The sequence below is a fragment of the Theobroma cacao genome, chromosome 6, assembly GCF_053813885.1.
Source record: "Theobroma cacao isolate CCN51 chromosome 6, ASM5381388v1, whole genome shotgun sequence".
NCBI classification, from domain to species: domain Eukaryota; kingdom Viridiplantae; phylum Streptophyta; class Magnoliopsida; order Malvales; family Malvaceae; genus Theobroma; species Theobroma cacao.
In genome coordinates this window covers 27,042,045-27,062,917 of record NC_142644.1, presented here as the reverse complement: position 1 = coordinate 27,062,917, position 20,873 = coordinate 27,042,045, and the positions used below count along the sequence as shown (strand labels likewise).

The following is a 20,873-nucleotide window of genomic DNA, read 5'->3' as shown; positions in this document are numbered from 1 at the left end:
GATGGTCCACCACGTCAATTATTGATCAAGCCCAATGAAATACGCCACATGCCCCACCCTTTGTCAGAGTTTCTTATCGGTAGAAAATTTAGCCCCACTTTCATATTAAAGTAGTAGTGATTAAATAAACAAATTATTTTTTTGAAAAAAAAAAATGGAGGTGCACACCTCGTGAGAGGAAATTCTCACCTAATTATCCTATCCTTTAGTTTACTCTTCCCGTAAATAGCTATAAAAGCAAAGAAAAAAATTCATAATTGAATTTTAATTTCTAATAAAGATGAAGGAAGGGCTTATATTTTGTTTCTTGGAAGTTTTTAAATTATTTGGCGGACAATGTCTTGTTGCTTTTGTCTTGTTTTCGGATGTGGACATATCAGACAAGCCTGACCAATCATATGTAATCGTATTTTGTACGTCGCCGGTACATGTCCAGAAATACTGTTCCTTCCTGCATTAGCCACTAGGCGACGGGGTGGGGGGACAATCATATGCGTTCCGTACCACAGGCGCTAAATTACATTAACACGGCTGTCGGTCCCTTGGATGCCAATCTATTGGTCTATTGGTCATTCTTGCGATTCATGCAGAAGTCATCAATTTTAATAAATACTATTAAACACTCTTTTTGTTTCAAATTAAATTTTGATATAATATAATATTAAAGAAAGATTTTAATTTTAGTAGATTTAACAATTTTTAAATTTTTTTATAATGTTAACAAATTATGATTTTTAATTTATAAATATAATTTTAGAACATACTAATAAAATAAATATGTACTCATCCCTAATCATGACAAAAATTAAAATACACCAACATCTTTAAGTTTTAACTATAACTACGATAAAAAATAAAAATAAAATATACTTACATGCAGATCTATTAATTTTCAAAATAAACACTTTATTTTAAAAAAATATCTTTCACTAGATAATAAGTCTAACTGTTTGTCAATTGTTATAATTTTTTATAATGTGATATTATTGAAATGATAACTTTATCTTTTATTAAATTTAAAAATTATTAAATTATAATATTTAAAAAAATTAACTTACCTTCGACCGTCCACCACCCCATGGGCGAATTTGGTAAGAAAGTACCAAATCCGACTAGATCTAGCTCTCCATGGGAGCATCGTTTGCATGCTCTACAGGGAGCATTGGGAACACAGATCCAATGCTCCCTGAGGAGCATCAATCGGTGGTCTTAAGAGCACCTACTACTCCCTTGGAAATTCAATTGAATCTGAGTTAGATTTTACGACAAGTTAGTCGGTTGGGATAGAAAATATCGTCAATTGATCTAAAAAAAGAAAAAAGAGTAAAAAAAATTAATTTTTTAAATATTTTACGTTTAAATATTAACTTCATTTATGTCTATTTTATAAATTAATAAACTCACATATAATTATAATTAAAAATAAAATATGTTAATGCATTTTATCGAAAAAAATGATGCAAGCAATTTCCGAGTCCTTCTCCACTGGATTGCACTTATCCGATGTAATCCCATGGAAACCAATAAGATTTGACTAAAAAAAAAAACTAGGAGTATAATAAGAAAATTGGACTGATGGACTACGATAACAATGGTGAGCAGGAGCGTATATTATTTCCGTTACTCATGTGGAAAGAAATCGTATATTTTGACCACTACTTAAACTAAATTAATAATTTGTTCTTTTGATAATAATGACTACATCTTGTTAAGTTGTTCTTCTTTTCTTCCTTGTTTAGGCCTGTAAGTAAATCGGTTGCTTGTCTACCCTCTCTCGCCCTCAACTCCACGTAACAGAGTCTCCCCAAAAAACCCAAACCCAAAAACTTAAAAAAAAAAAAAAAGAAAAACAAAATCTCCCATCTTAATTTCACACTTCAAAAAAGTGTAAAAAGGACAAAAAAAATTTTCATCAATTTCTTTATTTTTTTTAATTGGGGAAAATAAGTTTTGATTAGGAATGGCGATGTTATTGGAAGACATAGTACAATCGGTGGAGATGTGGTTGAAGCTGATGAGGAAACCTCAACCCTACGTTGACCCGGACCTCGACCCGGTTTTATTAGTTCCGGGAATTGCCGGGTCAATTTTGAATGCCGTGGATGGTCAGAATGGGAAAGAAGAGCGGGTTTGGGTTCGGATTCTCGGTGCCGATTATAAGCTTCGGACCAAGCTGTGGTCTCGCTTTGATCCTTCTACTGGTAATTCTTTCCTTTTTTAAAAAAAATTTTTTTGCCTAAATGAAATTTAGTGGAATTTTTTAAACCGCCTTTCCTTTAGAGTATTTTGGAGAATTTAATAAGCTTGAGAATCTTTTATTCATTAATCATTGAAATCAGCTAATGCGTGTAGGGAACTGCGAGCTAATATTTGGTGAAATTTATTCAAAGAATTGTCTCAATTGAATTAGGTGTAACAAGTTAAGAAAATATTTAGTTTTTTCAATTGAAATTATGTGGATTATTGATGTTATCATTGGGTCATTGATTATGAAACAGGTAGAACTGTGTCCTTAGATCCAAGCACAAGTATTACAGTTCCTGAAGAAAGATATGGACTTTATGCCATCGATGTCTTGGACCCTGACATGGTATATTTTGTATTTCATATTTATCTTTTAATGCATGATCAAGGAGCTCTTTTTGGATATTACCTTAAAATACTGAAAATTGCTGCATTAATGAGAAGTTAAGCTCCATTTTGCAAGTAAAAATTTAAAATTTGGACTTATGGACACTGAAATGCCAAGAGAACCCATATCCAAGTCTTTCCTTGAGTTTGGAAGGTAGGAATATGAACTAATTATGGGTTTCAATGAACTTTTCGTTTCATGCAGATCATTGGACGTGAGTGTGTTTATTATTTCCATGATATGATTGTCGAAATGATCAAGTGGGGTTTTCAAGAAGGGAAAACCCTTTTTGGCTTTGGTTATGATTTTCGGCAAAGTAACAGGTATAATCATATCTTTATCAATTAATTTGGTAATTATTTCTCGTTGTAGGGTAGGGTGGTGGCCTGAATTTGTCCTTGTAAGTTACATATTTGCTTTCAGTGTGTTGATTCTTGTTTTTCTTTAAGGTTGCAAGAGACATTAGATCGTTTGGCAGCAAAATTGGAGTCAGTGTACAAAGCTTCTGGAGGGAAAAAGATAAACATCATAAGTCATTCTATGGGGGGCCTTCTGATAAAATGTTTCATGGCCCTTCACAGCGATGTAAGGAATCCACTCTAATCTTCTTCTATCCCCTTCTTTTTCTGTTTATCTTGCTCTGTGTTTCCTTGTTTCCATATCAAATTGTAGGTTAGTAATATACCTCTTTGTGATACAGTGTGGCTTGTTGGAAAGAGAATTGATAAACTGTCTACTTTTCCTTGTACAGATTTTTGAGAAATATGTGAAGAATTGGATTGCAATAGCTGCACCTTTCCGCGGTAAGTGGTCTTTCTAACTAATAGGATCTAGTAGTTAGCCGGATATAATTTTGATTCAAGTTGCTTATTGACATGTGATTTAAATGATTTAAACAGGTGCACCTGGATATATTGCTTCTACCTTTCTAAATGGAATGTCATTTGTTGATGGGTGGGAACAGAACTTTTTCATTTCAAAGTGGAGCATGCATCAATTGGTATGTTACTATGTTCTACTTACTTTTGTCATTCTCAGCATTTTAACTTGGATGCCTGTGAGGGCATTAACTCTATATTGGTATATCCGTTATTTATGAATGTTTCTAAAAAGTTTATTTCTGATTAGATTTTTTTTTGGTTTAGAGTCTGTTAGAATGTCTCACTCTCACCTACTTCTGCTATTTCAATTCCCTTCTCTGTATTTTATGCACTTACTTATTTTTTGTTTAGACTCAAGTGGCAGAAATCTGCCGCTAGCAGTAACTTGGGGGCTTATGACTTAAGCTTCTAGACATGAATGTAATGAGTGATTACTTTGAGGCCAAAACTTTAAATTGGTTGGCCTCAAGAATAATGAAGGTACTTCTTTTCCAGTTCATCATACATAAGTAACCTTTAATGAAGTTTAATGTGTAATTGAGTGTTGTAAGTCAATTGATGCCAACTCATCCTACTCCACACTGCGTTATTTGGATGGAAGATTATGCTTGTTTTATCGTGCACAGAGTCAGTATGTGCAACATGCTAGCATGTTGAAATGTTCATGTAGCTTTTGCTTTGCTATGTTTTTCTTCATTGTTATTTTTGAGGTGGTTCATATTATTTATTTATGTGCTGCATCATTCAGCTGATTGAGTGCCCATCGATATATGAGTTAATGGCTTGTCCACATTTCCACTGGCAACATATTCCACTTCTTGAGATCTGGAGGGAGAAACAAGATCCTGATGGTTACCCTCGGATTATTCTAGAGTCCTATCACCCAGGAGAAAGCATTGATATTTTTAAGGAAGCTCTTTCAGGCAATTCGGTAAGCTATGAATATTGCTTGTGCAAGGGTAAAGAAAGTTAATCTTGGGTTGAGTCAATTGCCAAAAATAAATAAATAGAAAAGGGAAAGCGACTGGAATAAGTACCTTAAGATATAATAAGGAGTTTATCTTCCATTAATGGTTTAAAGAAATTCTGTGAGTAGTTTTGTAAATGGTTTAAGATATTTGTTATATGGTTCATCTGGAGTAAAATTGCTTGATTTTATTTTTTAGGTTGATTATGATGGGGAGATTGTTCCATTACCTTTCAATTTGGAGATCTTGAAATGGGCTAAAGAGACACAGAAGGTGTTGTCTCATGCTAAGGTTCCTTCTGGAGTTAAATTCTACAATATATATGGGATCAATCTTGAGACACCACACAGCGTTTGGTAATGCTTCATGATTTTTTTCTTTCAATTAATATTGTGTTACAAATTTTATAATACAAGTATATGTTTCCTGGTATTTTGTATACATTTTTTTATTTTTTATTATCTTTGACAATTTTGCAGCTATGGAAGTGAGGAGACACCTGTCACACACCTACAAGAATTACCCTTTTTTCAGGTAGTTATTTTCTTGTTGAACGCTGTTCCATAGATACGCTGTAGTTCTAGAGGCCACTTTGTGGAACTTCAGATTTTCTAGTTTTTTTTTTTTTTTGACTTATATTAGTATGGAAAATTTTTTTGGTTGGATCTTGGGTATTCAAGGATTTGGTTATTGATGATGACTTTCTTGTGCATATCAGCCCACATATGTATGTGTTGATGGTGATGGAACAGTTCCAGCAGAATCAGCTAAGGTTAGCTGACTTCCCTTTTTATATCTTTCTATGATTTTATTATTTACTGGATTAATTGATTTAACAATAATGCTTTTAAATCCCATTAACAAATGTACTTTGCATATATCATTGAGAATGAATTTTATAGGATTGTTGTGATTTATATAAAAAGTAAATCCATGTACTGAATGTGGCTATGCGAGTCAACTAGAATTTTATGGTGACGACAAGCTTTGGATTTCAAATAACCTCATCCTTTGAAAAGGAAGTTCATTATTTAATATATCAGAATGACTGTTTTTGACTGACAAATATGAATTCTGAAGTAGATGACAAGCCATGATTCTCCAATTATTCTTTCTGAAATGTAATTTAGATTTTATATTGTGCCAATGGTATAAAAATGAAGTAGCGGTATGTCTAACTTGTTTTCATTCTCGTTACTTTCAGGCAGATGGACTCCATGCAGAAGCAAGGGTTGGAGTCCCTGGTGAGCATCGGGGAATTCTTTGCGAACCTCATGTATTTCGAATTCTCAAGCACTGGTTGAAGGCAGGTGCCCCAGACCCTTTCTACAACCCAATAAATGATTATGTGATTTTACCAACAGCATTTGAAATGGAAAGTCACCAAGAGAAAGGCTTACAAGTTACATCACTCAAAGAGGAATGGGAAATTGTTTCTGAAGAACAAGACAATCTTGACGATGTGGCTAGTAGGAATCCATTTGTTAGCTCGATATCTGTTTCACAAGGGGGAAATCAGCAATCTGCAAGGTCTGAGGCTCATGCAACTGTTATTGTTCATCCGCAGAATGAGGGTAAGCAACACATTGAACTAAATGCCATAAGTGTGTCCATTGATGCTTAGAATTGAATTATTGAACTCAATGAAAGAGGCAAGTAAAGCCCTGTTCTGTGTATCTTGTATATTAGGAGCTAAAGACTTCGAACTTGAACCATGGTATAAATGCACTTGTACATAGCTATGGTAAATAATAACGTAATAAACAGTGATAAATTGTTCAACTTTTGTATGGTGGTATCAGAGCAACGGTGTTAGAAATAGTTTGCAATGCCAAAGTGGAGCCCTGTATGTCTGAATTGAAGGGCAAGAATGTGGAAAGCTGTGGTTTTTGGAGCAACTTAAATTAAGTATGTTGGAATTTGCTTCGATCATTTATGTGACAGAAATAAAGTTTGGTTAGTCTGCCTTGCAGATTTTCATTCCAAATTAGTAGTTGGTTTAATCAATCAATCCACCAGACTTGAAAGTTGAAACCGATTTAACCAACAGCAAGAAATGTTCACTCAGCATCTTGAAATCTCACTTAATCAGAATTCAGTAACAGCTACTTCCTGTCCCAACTTTCAAAGAAAAGCTGAATATTTGTATGGAGTCTGATGGATACCAAATATATCCATTAACATATGGATCCATCAGAAAACATTTAATTGTATGATCAGATTGAGGGATATCTCAGCAACCAGCTAAAACCATGTCAAATTCTTTTTACATATCCGCTGTATATCACAATCAAGGTCATTATTACACTACCAGTGGTTGGGTTATCGATAAAGAAAATTCATCCATAAAATTGTTGTTTACTCCTTAATAATTTTCCTCAATGCAAATATTAATTAAGACTTTATAATTTTTTTTTCTTCAATTTTAATGTTATGGTAATAGACATGGACAAACACAGGTAGTCTCATTGCCTTAAACGTCTTATTCTAATTCACATGGAAATTTCAAATAACCAGATGGTATTATTGTGCGGTGAGAGCACGGAGTACATAAAATGCCAATAGGTCTCTAATTCTACCTATTTCCTTCTGCTTGAGCTGATACCAAATTCTATATATAGAAAGGAAAATCAAAAGGAAGAGAAAGGCAAGGGCAGACACAGAGAGAGAGAGAGAGAGAGAGAGAGAGTCCTCAAAAGCACCAATCTAGGAGGCAGCAGCAACACAAGGCAGCACAACTGTTATCACAAACAAGAACTTTCATCAATCAAACCAAGATATTAACCAGACTTTCCCATTCCCCGCCTTTTTAATTGCTTTTCATCTATCCTACTTAGCATACATAACATAAGAAGGAGAGTAAACAAAATGCTTACCATCCTTTCCAGAACCCGTCACCCCTCTGCCTAGTTTCTGGTGGGTGTTGCTGTACTTCTACTCCATTTTTCATGGGGTAAGCAACTGGCGGTGGAGCAACATATGGACCTTGGACTGGAGGGGGATAGGATTGAGGCGGAGGAGGATACACTTGCCCTGGCGCCACTGGAGGATATGAAGTAGGAGGTGGAGGATATACCACTGCAAGATCCACAGGAGTCCGTCAATTTACTAAAAAACTTGCCTCAGTTCATATAACATGCCAGTTTCAGGGCTTGTCAATGGACAACAAAACGATCAGTTCTAGACCAAAGTTACCACCCAAACATAGAAAGAGTTGTACTTTTCGCTAGCATATTTACCTGGAGCTTGTTGGTGATTGTAGTAACTCATGATCACACAAATTATACGAGATGTTACCAAAAAATGCAATCCTGAAATTATGACTCTAGTACCCAACAGGAATGGAAGTCAGGTTGGCTTTTGAATGCTGCTTAAAGATATGGGGAGAGAAACACATTTCATGAACGGCGGCTGCTGAATTCTTGCTTATCAGCCTGTTGGGTTACGACATGTGGCATATATTGGGCGCAGTCATAGAAAAAGAAAAGTTTTAGATTGCCTTCCAGAAAGGCTACCTGGTTCTAGATGAAATCTACAAAGGCAGCCCTTTTTTCCTTTGTAGATCAATATGCACGCTGAATCATAGAGAAAAACAGTTGAGTGTAAGACTGTCTACCCTCTTTAGAAATATTCAACAAGAAAATGAAGCAATGACTTCCCATAAAAATTCTAGATATTGAAAGGATCAAAATAATATTTGTTGTAGATATATTGTTCTTGTTAGTACCTTGAAAGAGCTTTCTCAGTAGCTCTTTCAACAGATTCCTGTATTTAATTTGTTCATTTTTGCCTCATTATTTGACTTGTTATCAAATTATTATTATGTCCTATAGCGATCATTGCCAATGTTTTCAATAAGATATTATGTCCTCTATTTAATTTTTCAGTATAATTTTTTTATAACACAACTTTTTAAAAATAAAAAAAAATGCTGTACTAATCTAGTAACAGAAACAGCATCGGATGGATCATCATCTGATGCCTGTGGCGCAGACAGAGTAAGTGCGAACTACCCACAAGACAACCTCATAAAAAAACACGTAACACTTCGGAAAAGCAAAGACATTTTGATTCTCAGTTGCCATCGAAGGGAAAAAAAAAACAAAAATGGGAAGATCTTTAGTTTTCTCCACCAACATTCCTCTCAGGTTTTCTCAAACACCCAGATCGATTTCACCCCGGGTTCACCCGAACCAGTACCAACCTTACAAATTCACTGCAAATTCTCCTTTGGGGCATCAAAAAGTTGGATTTTTGAGCACCAATTCCACAAGAAAACTATGCACGGGAGCCTTGTTATCAGAGGTTTCTAACCAGAGACAGTATCCCAAAGTTGGTGCCAAATCAACTGGACCAATTCCTCCAAGTCAGCTCATTGAAGTTGTTGAGACTGCTGCAAAAGCTGGTGCTGAGGTTGGCCTTTTTTTTTTTTTTTTTTTGTGTTTCTTTTATGTCTTTACATTTCTATTTTACAATTCAATATTCAGTTTTTTTGTTAATCTTCATTTTTTTTTAAAGGTGGTGATGGATGCTGTTAACAAACCAAGAAATATCACATATAAAGGACTAACCGACTTGGTAACCGAGTAAGAACTTTTCAAAGTTCTGTCACTGATTCAGATTTTGTCTTTATGCTTCAAAGTTCTCACCCTGTGAAGCAAGTTTTTTGCTGTCTCGTAAATACTAGTAAAGGGGATGGAGTGGCGGGATTGACAACATTGTGATCAGATAATTATAGATTGATTTACCAAACTGCAGCTCATTGTGCCTGGTTGTAATAATTTTGTTCCTTACTGTTATGGGGTGTCATTGTGATACTATGAGCAATGAAGTCAAAATTTTGCCACTGAAGTCAAATGCTTAAAACAGTAAAAATGATATTGATTGAATTGTTTATCACTGAAAAAGGTTTGTTGCGTGCTTTTGTAATTCATATTCTTGAAATTAAAAAAAAAAATTCATGGTATAATCACTGAATGAAGTTCTCCCACCACAAGTTTGGTCGTCTGTTGTCACCATGTACTTATACTTAAAAGCGTATGGCATAATTTACCCTGAACCTTTGTCCCCATCATTCTTTCTCCCAATCTCTAAACACAGACATGGGCATGCTTGAATTTAAAAGTTTGTTTATTACTACTCTATTGCAGTTGTTAGTATAAGCCTGAACATGAACACTCACATCTACGTGTTTTCTTCCTTATTAATTATTTTCTAATTACATTATTTTATTGATTTACCATGACTGATATAGATTCAAATCTCTGTGATTATGTGGTATAGACTTATTATCCTCCTTGCTTTTGCTTGCAATTGATTAGTTCCGACAGGGAGCCACAACTCACAATTTTCACATGATTTTATCTGCAGCACAGATAAAATGAGTGAGGCCGCTATTCTTGAAGTAGTAAAAAGGAATTTTGGAGATCACCTGATCCTTGGGGAGGAGGGAGGAATTATAGGAGATACCTCTTCAGATTATCTTTGGTGTATTGATCCTTTAGGTTTGTCTCTTTCAGCCCTTAGTTTTTTAGCAAAGACAGTTTATATGCTTTTATTCTATAAAGTATTCAAGAAATATATCCAGGAACTAGGGAGAGTTATGCTTTTCAGTCTATATGTATACTGCACTCTTGCCTGCACATATGCTTAGGCATATCATAACTCGTATTGATGACTAATTTCCCTGCTTGTTTGTATCAGTACTTTATGTAAATGTTAGATATAAGTGCTCGGTTGATTTGACCTTTGCTACCTGCTGTAGATGGAACAACAAATTTTGCACACTGTTATCCTAGCTTTGCAGTTTCAGTGGGTGTTCTGTTTCGAGGAAATCCTGCCGCTGCTTCTGTGGTATGAATTTCTTACTTGAATCTTGTCAACATTTTATTTACATAATTTTCAACATCCAAAACGTGGTCTCTTACAGAATGTTTAGTGTAAAAGTTACGTAATCAGTTTCTTGCTTTTTTGTTGATGTAAAAGGGACACTGACAATTGTTACTGTTTTACCTGCAGGTGGAATTTGTTGGGGGGCCTATGTGTTGGAATACCCGTACATTTTCTGCTACTGCTGGTAAGAAACATGGAACGTTAAAACTCCATAATGTTTATGCCTGTGTAAATAGTATATTTATGGCCAGATAATTGAGGCTTTGTGTTCTAGGTGGGGGAGCATTTTGTAATGGACAGAAAATCCATCCCAGTCATACTGATAAGGTGAGTAGTCCGATTGATTCGAAAAGTTAAATATATATTGAATTATTTAATATGAGTAGATGTTACTATTATCTACTGAAAAGTTGTTGCTCAAAACTGCAATATGCATGACCTTGGCTGATGACACATTGCATGTATTCTGGTGGGACAAACATTATCGAGGCCTTAATGATTGGGTGCCCCTTAATATTTTCTATGGACATGTTTGTACATTGCTTGTTGAGGCATGATCCTTAGATACCTTCGAATTAGATTGGTCATGATTTATCAGCTTATAACTACCATTGTTTTTTTAAAAAGTATCTTTTAATAGGTGGGTTCCCATCGTCAGTATGCTTATGATTTTCCAAAGGTAACTGTTTTGACTTACAAAGAAATACTTGTTTGCAGGTGGAGCAATCTCTTCTTGTGACTGGGTTTGGATATGAACATGATGATGCATGGATTACCAACATCGAATTATTCAAGGAATTTACTGACATCAGTAGAGTATGAGCCTTAAAAGGACCTTTGATGCTAACTAAGTTCTTTTTCCCAAAATAACAAGACTCATTATTTGCCTCTTTTCTGTCTTCAACTTTTCCTGAATTACAATGACTAGGGTGTGAGAAGGCTCGGTGCTGCCGCTGTGGACATGTGCCATGTAGCTCTTGGAGTAGCAGAAGCGTATTGGGAATATTGTCTAAAACCATGGGATATGGCTGCTGGTGTATTGGTTAAGCATTTTAACTTCAAAATTGTTGTGGAATCATTTACTTAACGTAGTAAATAGAATAAGCGTTTTCCACTTTTCTTCTTATACTTAAAGGGATACTGAGCTGCTGCAAGTGTTAAAACAGATGTCAGTTGTTAAATTCTGATGCTAATGAACTTGCATTCAACAAGACAATTCACAGACTTATTTTGCATACCATAGAATGTAATAACTGCACCTAGCCCATAAGAAAAGCCTTTGAAATCCCTTCAATTGCTTCACACTTACTAAGTCACCAGACTGTTTTGTACCATTTCATTGGAATTTATACTAATGTGAAAATTATGGTGATAATTAAGATGCAAAGCACGTTGGATGAGGGTTGTTCAGATTTCTTTTCAGCCGTTTATATAAAAGTTTTAATTCTTTATGATCAGATAGTTGAAGAAGCTGGTGGTGCAGTGACTCGCATGGATGGTGGAAAGTTTTGTGTCTTTGATAGATCTGTTTTGGTATCTAATGGAGCACTTCATGCCAAGGTTAGACTCATTTCATTTTTCTGAAGATCAATTTTGTCATGTTGTAGAAAGGAAGATAAGACCCAAAATCGTATTGTGCATTGGTTGTAACTGAATGGTATGATATTTCAATTACTATGAAAAGCAGCTTTTGGAGAGGATTGCACCTGCAACAGAGAAACTGAAGAATAAAGGAATTGATTTCTCATTATGGTATAAGCCAGAGAATTACCTCACTGATCTTTGAAATGCCAAAGTTATACTTCTGTTTCCTGATGCAAAAAGAAGGTTCTATGCAGCAAGCAGGTCTTTCTCTCATAGCTTGAATGTTTACAATTTTCCTTTAGATGAACTTTCTTTACATGTGGGTAATGATAGTCTAGTTCAGTTATTATTATTTTCGAAAAACAGGGATTATGGATATAATACACATAATACCTTTTCTCTTAAAACAGTAGAATATGCATAATACATTCTTGTGGTAATTGCACATTCTTTTCCCTCGTTTTCAATTTCTTGAAACGGAAAACAGTTGTTTAGATGATGAGATGACTTCTAAAGTTGTTATTTCACATCTTCAACTGTTAAAAGCACATTTGCTATTTCCTCTCCCTCATGCATGCGTGTGCTGGAACTTAAACTCAATTAAGCTTTCTACATGAATCTGCTCTTCTTTCTGTTAGGTTTAGGATCTCTCTCTCACACATACATGAAATAATATTTTTGGTGTTTAATTTGACAATGTGTTATGTTTTGTACTTTGTAGCTTCAACAACATTTAGCATTGAGGAATATAGCACTTTCTACCTCTTACTAGCCAGCGCCATTTCTGATTCTGCATTTCCCTCCATCACATTTCTTCTCTGCTCAATCTGCCAATCACTGAAAATTACCTAATCATATCCTTTTTTTAATTTTATTTTGCATTAAGTGATAATATTGACTTCAGTGCAAGATGGCCCTCTCCTAGGTCTTCAAAATAGTACACTCCCCTTCCCCCATGTTGAGACGAAGACCCTCCCATTTCCAATGGTCAGTAATGGTCAGTTTTACTTTTATTGGAAATCAGCACCCTTCCATTTCCAACATGCTTTAAACTTATCATATTTGATAAGTGTATTTATGGGACTAAAGATAAAAAAAAATTATCACCTTTTTCAGATATTCTTAAAATTGAGGAATCAGGGCAAAGAAAGTTTTAATAAATTTTTTCTTGGTGCCTTGTTGCAGAGCCATATAGTTTTGCCAGAAAACCCGCCATTGCAATGTGGTTAAAATCATTACAAGCTGAAGAAGAGAGTTTAAACAAGTGGTGGCAGTTTATAATGCCTTTTGACTGGACAAAACTGGAAAGAGCCAGTGGTGGGATAGACATGCATGGCATTTGTTGTTATATTTCTCGTTGTTAGTAAAGTAATAAGTAATGGTCTGGTGGCAATGGGTATTAGCCGTTATTAACTTCTTCAAATTACTACTACAGTTGTGGTTTTACTTGTATGCATCATTTCTAATCATATATTTTCCGTTAAACTTCTTTTTGTTTGTGTTTCCATTGGTACTTTAAGAATGTTATGCGTTTATAATTTTACCATGCCTCAAGACTTTTTTACAGGTGATTTTACAAACTTTTTTTTTGTTAATGGAATGCTTCAGCTCCTTTAAGGTCGAAGCAACTTACCTTTTGAACATAAAAAGCAGGGAACTGAGCCTTACTGCTTGTGCAGCGTAGATACAGAGTTATTTGTTTGATGCATTGTTGACGTAAAAACTACAGTACTTCTTTCAGATATTTATTCTGTGAAAATACTAATTTATAACTTAGTTCTTCGGCAGAATGGAAACTCCTTTAACAATAAGTCCGCCCTTCCAGTTCCCTATCTCATATTCATGACAGTAAATATCTATTTCTCCAACACTTTGGGATGAAGTTGTAAATTCTCCGATAGGGATTTCGATCCATACTTCTTTCGGCTTGGTCATCAAATTTACCTTGTGTTCAACCTTGTATCCATTTGGGAGAGTGACTCTGAAGTTCACTGGAAATTCCCATCCAAATGCTTCATCTCTTAACATAAACACAAACGCAACTCCATACAAAGTTCCCGGTGACAGCTTTGCCACATCGAATTTCACATGTATTTCTAGCCAACACACTTGTAGAAGTTCGGCAACATCAATGAACACATCGCTGCAAAATCAAAAGTTTGCGTTTAGGAAAGCCTTGGAGCTAGAACTATGAATTCAGTAGGGATTCTGATATGGATAATAAATCTTCCGCAACCTGTTTGTTTCTTTTTGGTTTGACCAGTGCCAGTAACGGTAGTCTTCCGCCCAAGTGATTGAGAGATCTCTTGCAAACAACATGAAACAGTTTTTGTTTGACTTCTTATCCACCCAGTACTTCTGCAACAACAATGGCACCAACAAAGTCGTGAAACTCTTCTTCCATTTAACTATTCGTAAATGGAAATTCATTTTCGAATAAAAGATGAGATCTTTAAAAGTAACATATATAGGACTTAACTACCTTTCTCTTTTGGTTTAAGTAAACCCCGGCATGGAGCTGAGAAAGCAACTTATCCACGGAGGAGCTCTCAACAGGTGAGTCGGCATCTCTCAAGATGGCTTTGTAGTTCTGTGGAAGTTGTATAATTGCCTCTGTTTTCTCCATAGCCTTGGCTTTGGCATCAACAAGCTCCGGGTGTGCTGGTTTTGCCATTGGCTGGGCATGGTTTTCCTGGTTCTGTGGCTTAACAATATTGTTTTCTACATTTGGTACCGAGACTTGTGACTCTGAAGCCCCCATCTTTAATTCGAGTTATCCTCCTTCAATGGAAGACTATTTATAGCATGACAGAGTGAAATAATTAACTTCCCATCACTACAATGATCTATTCATATAAATTGACAACTGAAAATAAAACTCTTTATTAAATAAATAAGCAAGAAAAGTTTTTTTTTTTTTTTAAACTCTAATATAAAATTGATAGATCATGGGAATTTCATGCTTGAATAGGATAATAGTTAGAAAATTCAAAAGAAGGGTTCGTTTTCCATTGTCTTTTACATCCAAAAAGTTTTTGATTCTGTGATAAGGCAGCCATCCAGTCCAGTCTATATATTCCTTACGCGAAGTTGTGTGTCGAATTTAGAGGAGATCATCGGCATCTGGCAGTTGCTTTATGCTACAGCAAACAGGATAAGATGCTTTGCCAACAGGTTTGCTTTTGCAGCAGCCTTAAGTTTTAATATATCTGTCTGCAAGTATATCCTGTCAGTATGCCGTACTGAGAGAGAAGAAGTGAATAAGGGATTAATGAAACTTGTCTGACAGTAACTCTTTAAAAAAAAAGAGAACCTGCTTAAGTTTTAGTATTTTGTTACAGATCCATATCATTTGCAAGCTTCGCGTCGGATGAATTGCTAGATCAAAGAGATTTATTTAGCTAGTTACCATATGAAATGTTAAAGAACCAAGCAAGTCTATCTAGAAGAGGTTCAACCAGCTGGTAGTAGTATGCCTGGAGACAGCTTATTTGGAATTGGATTAAAACAGACTTTTCCGGTGAAAATTTTCTCTCTTTGTGCAGGATCCATCTGATGGCTTTGAACCTATATATATATCACCTTAAGCCTCATTCACTAATGCTGATGGCTGTAAATTTATGGCTAGGTTATGATTTAATAACTTTGGTGTGTCAATTTATATTTTGATGCACATTTAGGATCTATTTCTATCCTTGTATAATTAACACTGCACCTTTAAATCTTAAACACCACATAATTAACCAATAAGATATGTACAACTACCTACTAATTTATATACATATATATATATATATATATAAATAAAGACACATTAATGGCAACAAATTTTCGATCTTGGTTTAATCTCCAAGACACAAAAAGGACCATGGATTTTCCACAGTAATAGGATAATTCGCCTTTGAAGAAATTCAAAGAAAAGTTTGTTGTATACTTGCACATGGATTATATATATATAGTAAAGCTTGCCTAAAGTCATGATGAATGCGAAATGTAAAGGCATCAAACTGGCATTCCAAGTTGGTTAGATCCCTCAGAAATTAATTAAGGGACAAATGAAGTGCAACTATAGTATCCACCCAATCTATATTCATACAAACTGGTAGCAAAGAAGGTAAGTGTAATGTGGCTGTTATTCTTTCAGTTTGTTATGAAACTTACAACTCAGTCCCATTTATTCATGATCTACCATATGCAATACAAAATAAAACCATGCCACACCTATATATATATATATACCAATATATCTATATCTTGCTTCACTTCTTTTCCTTGACGGTTGCTCCGTGAACTCTCAAACCTCCCTTCCATTTCCCGCTCCACACTTCATACAAACCGAAATAAAGCCTCTTGTCAGGAACATCATCCGGAACTTCAACAAGGAACGGCTCACTGTTGCTTGGAACTTCTGTCGGTACCTTAGGAAGGGATTCCAGTTCCTTTAGCCTTCTCCACTTGTACTTTCCCTTCTTCCCTACCTTAGCCATCAAGAAAACAGGGCTCCCGTTCCAACCAAATGCATCCTCTTTGAAGCTCAGTGTGAAGGTAACTTGATAGGTTTTCAAAGGTCGTAGTTCGACTAAACCGGTTACTTCAAGCCAGGACACTTGAACCAGCTCTGCAACTTCATCATTATTACTCCTACAATAAAATTTTTAGCACTCAAAACAACATAAACAAAGAAAGTATCAAATTATATAGTAACATTCATTAATTAATTCTTACCGCGTCGATGGAATCCGCCAGTAGCGATTGTCATTTCCCCATACAATGTTAAATGCTCTGGGTTTAAATCTATAAACACCCTGCAAAAATAATTTTTACTATTGGATTTCAAGATTTTATGTATTGAGTTAGAAAGAGGCAATCATATATACACTTAATTACCTGCTCATCTGTTATAGGGCCACCGTCTGCATCATGATGAGGCTTGGTAGCCATTGTGAATATGTTAGTGCTGAAGGCGAAGGGGCCTATATAATTTGAAATGAATGTGACGGTGAGGCAAGTGATTTTATACGCAGGAAAAAGAGGGTGTGAGGTAGGAAGGAATTCTATTTTGCTGCATTCATGAATATGACCTCTCAAAGGAAAGCACACCGAAACAAGTTGGAAAACGAAAAGAATCAAGTAAACGCCCCATTATAACTTTACCGAAAGAAGGGTATCTTTATTTATTATAATTAGTATTATTTAGGTCATTAACATGTCTTTTTCTTAAATGTTATTACTTATATATCCGATGAAGTTTCCACCTCCAGTATTATATATATATGTTTAGAGTGAAAAATAATTGTAAAAAATATATAAATAGGGCTAATCAGTCCTCCATCTATAACTCATGATCAAATCTATTAAGAATATATAAAGTAAACACTTTGGTTTTGAACAAGTTGAAGCTGAAATCCTCCTCATGGTCCACCCCAAAAAACAGAAAAGAGAATAAACAACAAAATAATTCTTTTTCCTTATCATTAATATCTTTTCAAGATTTACATGTGTACGTATATATCTCTGTCACGTAAAATATAAGCTACATACAATTTTCTTAATAGGATTTCAGTTTTCAAGTAGTAGAATTTTATTCTTCAACAGCTTAAAGTTTTTACATTACATTTCTTGATTTAAAGCCGGCGGATCCTCAATTGAGAATTTGATGCCTCGCCCACACCCATCACTCATGTTGGAATTCTCCTCAAAATTAGTTCGTCGAGATGGAATAAAGGGATTGGTTATGTTTGAAAAGAATCATTATATCAAATTCCCTTTGCCTTGCTTTGTTTCTCTTTGTTCTTCGTTGGATGTGATGTTGCCAGCAGGTTTACCGCGTGGACTTGTTAACGAAAAGACATAGCAGCTTGATCTGCTGACAGCGTTCTTGCATGGTGTTTTTATCAACTCAAAAAGTAATCACCTTTCTAAAGGTAAAAGACATATTCAAAATCAACCTTTGTTTATTGGCCTAAATTTACTCGGATATACATGCATTTGTTCCGAAAATGAAACGGATTTGTATTATAATCCTGGCCCTGCCTGTCTCCCTCTAAACTTTAGACGATAATAATATATAACTAATTTCCTGGTGATTTCGAGTATATTCTGGCTCTAGAAGCTTTTCTCCTCCAACTATTTCTTTACTGCAATTTTCTTTTTGACAGCATGCGCAGAACCAACGTGAATCATGTGTTAGCAAATATGCCTTCCGGATGCATTTAGCTTAATGCCTACTCTTGGTCTTGGACTTTTGCTCCTAGTTTCTTTGTACCTGTCTTGCCTTTAATGGCACACATCATTGGACATTGGTTCCAGCACAAGATTCCAGGCATTCATCTTTTTAGTCCCCTACAATGGTTCTAAACCTTCTCAGCAAGGAAAAGGAGAAAAGAGAAGGAATTAACTTCAGTTATTGACTCCCCCCACAAAAAAAAATCAGCTGCATTGTGCCCTTAAGAGTTTACTAAATTCACTCTACATATTTTGTCAAGAAATTGCCAGGGGAAAAGAAAAAATAGTTAGATACAGTAAGAGTTGACAGTATCAGGTTTACAGGGCCCATTCGGGTTCAAGTTACGCAGCTACATCCGATGTTGTGAAACGTCTACATTAATTGGCAACCCATCTATGCTTTTGTCCAACCTGAACAGAACAACCTATACACACTTTAACCAAATTTTTTCCCTAGTTTGTGCCCTTCTGCAAAGTGATAATTAATTTTGACTAGACAAACTACTTTGCGAATGACCAGTACAGCAATACCATAGATGAAGATTACGGGATGTTCTCCATTTTTCTCTATCAGCCTATCAATTTTTTCTCAACAACCGGTACAAGAAAGAAAAACGGTGCTAAAGATCAGAAGATGCTCCACACATGTCGCTATTGCTCAGTCATTTCTCTTCCAAAGCAATAGAAGCAGCAGTCAAATCTTCAGCTTTTACTGGTTTGTGCAGCTGCAAGATATGATTCTCAATTAAGGTGGGAAGAATGATATGATCTATGTGGTTTGATACATCATAAACAAATAATTCAAACTTCAACCAAGACCACAGCCAACTTAATCAAGAATGGAACAATTTGAACTGACTAGACTATTAATTTTTAGACTAGATACACAGGCTTGCCTATATCCTTGGACTAAATGCGAAAGAATGTAAAAGTGATAATTAGGGCCAAAATGATCAGTATAAATGAATATTTCTGTAGCATTATGTAGCATAAGAAAGAGAAACTTACAGCTTCTGCAACAGCAAACCAATGAAAAGAACGCAAGAAGGCATCATCCTTTGAAGGAGGACTATCATGATTCCAATATGTTAATTTATCAAATTTTGCTTTCATTTGCCAGCTGTTCAAGCTCCCTTCAGATACATTACAAGCTTTTCTTTTGCCAGAGTTGTTCTTTCCCAGAACAAAGCCTGCAGAACAACCAGAAAATAGGAAGACTCTAAGAAGAAACGGAAAATGAAACCTAACACTATGTCAACACATCTTTTAATATTGGTATAGTTGGAGCACAAAGCCTACTGCAAGACCAGTGCAACTTCCTAAAATTGATCAAATAATATGCACACAGGTGAAGCAAAAACAAGAATGTTCAGAGCACCCAAGTAGAGCATTTGTCTCCAGGCAAGCACTACCTTTCACTCTCATTAACCGATTCAAGAAAAGGAAAAACACAAGACCACATCCAATAAATCAATGACAATGCAATATCTTGCTCATTGTTTTGCAGATAATCTTTTCCTTGTAAATTGAAAACTATTAATTCTCCAAATCATTATAATTTCTTAGCTTATCCTCCTCAAATTCAATAGGCTTGAAATATTGTTATCAACAAAGTTCTCATAGTTTCCAGTGTTACATGCTTAGATCAACCATATCCCAAACATACAACTAGAACTCAAAATTGAAATCCACAGCATCACAAAAAATTCATCTTTCCAACAAAATAAAACATGGGAATTAATTAAAAACAAATCCAAAAAAAAGGAAAAATACCAGAATATCCATTTGGAATAGAAATAGTAGTTCCTTGAAGCTTCCTTCCTCTAAAATGTGCTTCCTCTACTGCTAACCCATCAATTTCCATCCCTGCTTAACATAAAATAAAACCCAACAAAAAAAATCAAATCTTTACCTTTGCATAAAATTTATATATGAGAAGCAAACATAGAGGAAAAGGGGATACCTTTGGCTTTGGGTCTGAAGTATTGGGAAACAGAGCAAGGACCATTGAATTTGATGCAGCATGGCAGGTGATGGACTTGACCACTTATATTTACTTCCTCTTCTTTGTCTTTCTGGCGTAGGTTTATTTTTCCTGTTGTTCCCTTATCTTCCTCCATTTTTCCCCTTTTCAATTCAAACCCTAACCCTAATTCTCTCCAAGCCTCAAAAATCAGGCTTTTCTATGACTTCTCAGTTCTCACCTGCTCTGCACTAAAGTTAATTTTTCCCGCGCTTAGTTGGCCCGGCTTTGGGTGCTTTTTTTTTTTTTTTTTTAAATCCCCTTTACTTCCTCTGTTTTCTAAAATATTTTATTAAAAATGGTCAATATATGAAAAAGATAATATAATAATAGAACTGATTTTAGTTTTGTTAGCATTGAACTTGAAATTGCAAAGAATTTTCAAGGTGGTGATGAGAGGATAGATATAGCAAAAGTCCGAAATTGAAGCTGCGTTAGTGGTGGAGATCTGAAGTGACTTGTAACTTGTAGTGGGATGTAAGATTTGAGTATATTCAGTCACCCTCATGCCTGCATACATAACATAATTATTATTCACAAGTTTGCTTATTATTTCAAATGTTTAGACAATAGACACAAACCAAATTGGTCAGGGTTAGGAGGAAGCGCCATACTTGCACCTTTATGTCATTTTCATGGATCATGATGTTAATAGTTTTGAAAAGGCT

General features: G+C 35.2%; 6 protein-coding genes across 8 annotated transcripts; 2 read left to right on the top strand and 4 right to left on the bottom strand.

The window, feature by feature from the left end:
- Positions 1-1,670: 1,670 nt before the first annotated feature.
- Positions 1,671-6,263, top strand: LOC18596419 (alpha/beta-Hydrolases superfamily protein). Its single transcript, XM_018123338.2, has 11 exons — positions 1,671-2,201; positions 2,499-2,590; positions 2,837-2,955; positions 3,082-3,217; positions 3,384-3,435; positions 3,532-3,632; positions 4,262-4,444; positions 4,680-4,837; positions 4,961-5,015; positions 5,200-5,253; positions 5,686-6,263. The coding sequence occupies exons 1-11, from the start codon at positions 1,961-1,963 to the stop codon at positions 6,103-6,105; spliced, it is 1,611 nt and encodes a 536-aa protein (XP_017978827.2). The 5' UTR covers positions 1,671-1,960; the 3' UTR covers positions 6,106-6,263.
- A 686-nt stretch (positions 6,264-6,949) lies between these two features.
- Positions 6,950-8,064, bottom strand: LOC108662599 (uncharacterized). The gene is made up of 3 exons (XM_018123341.2): positions 7,721-8,064; positions 7,358-7,559; positions 6,950-7,219 (listed from the first exon to the last, which is right to left on the bottom strand). The coding sequence occupies exons 1-3, from the start codon at positions 7,749-7,751 to the stop codon at positions 7,174-7,176; spliced, it is 279 nt and encodes a 92-aa protein (XP_017978830.2). The 5' UTR covers positions 7,752-8,064; the 3' UTR covers positions 6,950-7,173.
- Positions 8,065-8,388: 324 nt separating this feature from the next.
- On the top strand, positions 8,389-13,462 carry IMPL1 (myo-inositol monophosphatase like 1). 3 transcript variants are annotated; one of them, XM_018123339.2, is made up of 12 exons: positions 8,389-8,894; positions 9,000-9,067; positions 9,852-9,985; positions 10,246-10,334; positions 10,500-10,557; positions 10,648-10,700; positions 11,091-11,189; positions 11,302-11,415; positions 11,832-11,933; positions 12,061-12,218; positions 12,679-12,944; positions 13,143-13,462. In XM_018123339.2, exons 1-10 carry the CDS (start codon positions 8,589-8,591, stop codon positions 12,157-12,159), a joined length of 1,122 nt encoding a protein of 373 aa, XP_017978828.2. In that variant the 5' UTR covers positions 8,389-8,588; the 3' UTR covers positions 12,160-12,218; positions 12,679-12,944; positions 13,143-13,462. The 3 variants fall into 3 exon arrangements, with proteins under 3 accessions (XP_017978828.2, XP_017978829.2, XP_007024925.3); XM_018123340.2 differs by having other exon boundaries at positions 12,679-12,954; XM_007024863.3 differs by lacking the exon at positions 12,679-12,944 and having other exon boundaries at positions 8,391-8,894.
- Positions 13,463-13,638: 176 nt separating this feature from the next.
- LOC18596417 (lectin-like) lies at positions 13,639-14,787 on the bottom strand. Its single transcript, XM_007024859.3, has 3 exons — positions 14,440-14,787; positions 14,194-14,315; positions 13,639-14,100 (listed from the first exon to the last, which is right to left on the bottom strand). The coding sequence occupies exons 1-3, from the start codon at positions 14,716-14,718 to the stop codon at positions 13,731-13,733; spliced, it is 771 nt and encodes a 256-aa protein (XP_007024921.3). The 5' UTR covers positions 14,719-14,787; the 3' UTR covers positions 13,639-13,730.
- A 1,285-nt stretch (positions 14,788-16,072) lies between these two features.
- On the bottom strand, positions 16,073-16,995 carry LOC18596416 (protein PHLOEM PROTEIN 2-LIKE A9-like). Its single transcript, XM_018122945.2, has 3 exons — positions 16,845-16,995; positions 16,683-16,762; positions 16,073-16,598 (listed from the first exon to the last, which is right to left on the bottom strand). Exons 1-3 carry the CDS (start codon positions 16,896-16,898, stop codon positions 16,217-16,219), a joined length of 516 nt encoding a protein of 171 aa, XP_017978434.2. The 5' UTR covers positions 16,899-16,995; the 3' UTR covers positions 16,073-16,216.
- A 1,450-nt stretch (positions 16,996-18,445) lies between these two features.
- LOC108662575 (uncharacterized) lies at positions 18,446-20,559 on the bottom strand. The gene is made up of 4 exons (XM_018123106.2): positions 20,146-20,559; positions 19,956-20,048; positions 19,191-19,372; positions 18,446-18,907 (listed from the first exon to the last, which is right to left on the bottom strand). The coding sequence occupies exons 1-4, from the start codon at positions 20,300-20,302 to the stop codon at positions 18,845-18,847; spliced, it is 495 nt and encodes a 164-aa protein (XP_017978595.2). The 5' UTR covers positions 20,303-20,559; the 3' UTR covers positions 18,446-18,844.
- Positions 20,560-20,873: the final 314 nt, after the last annotated feature.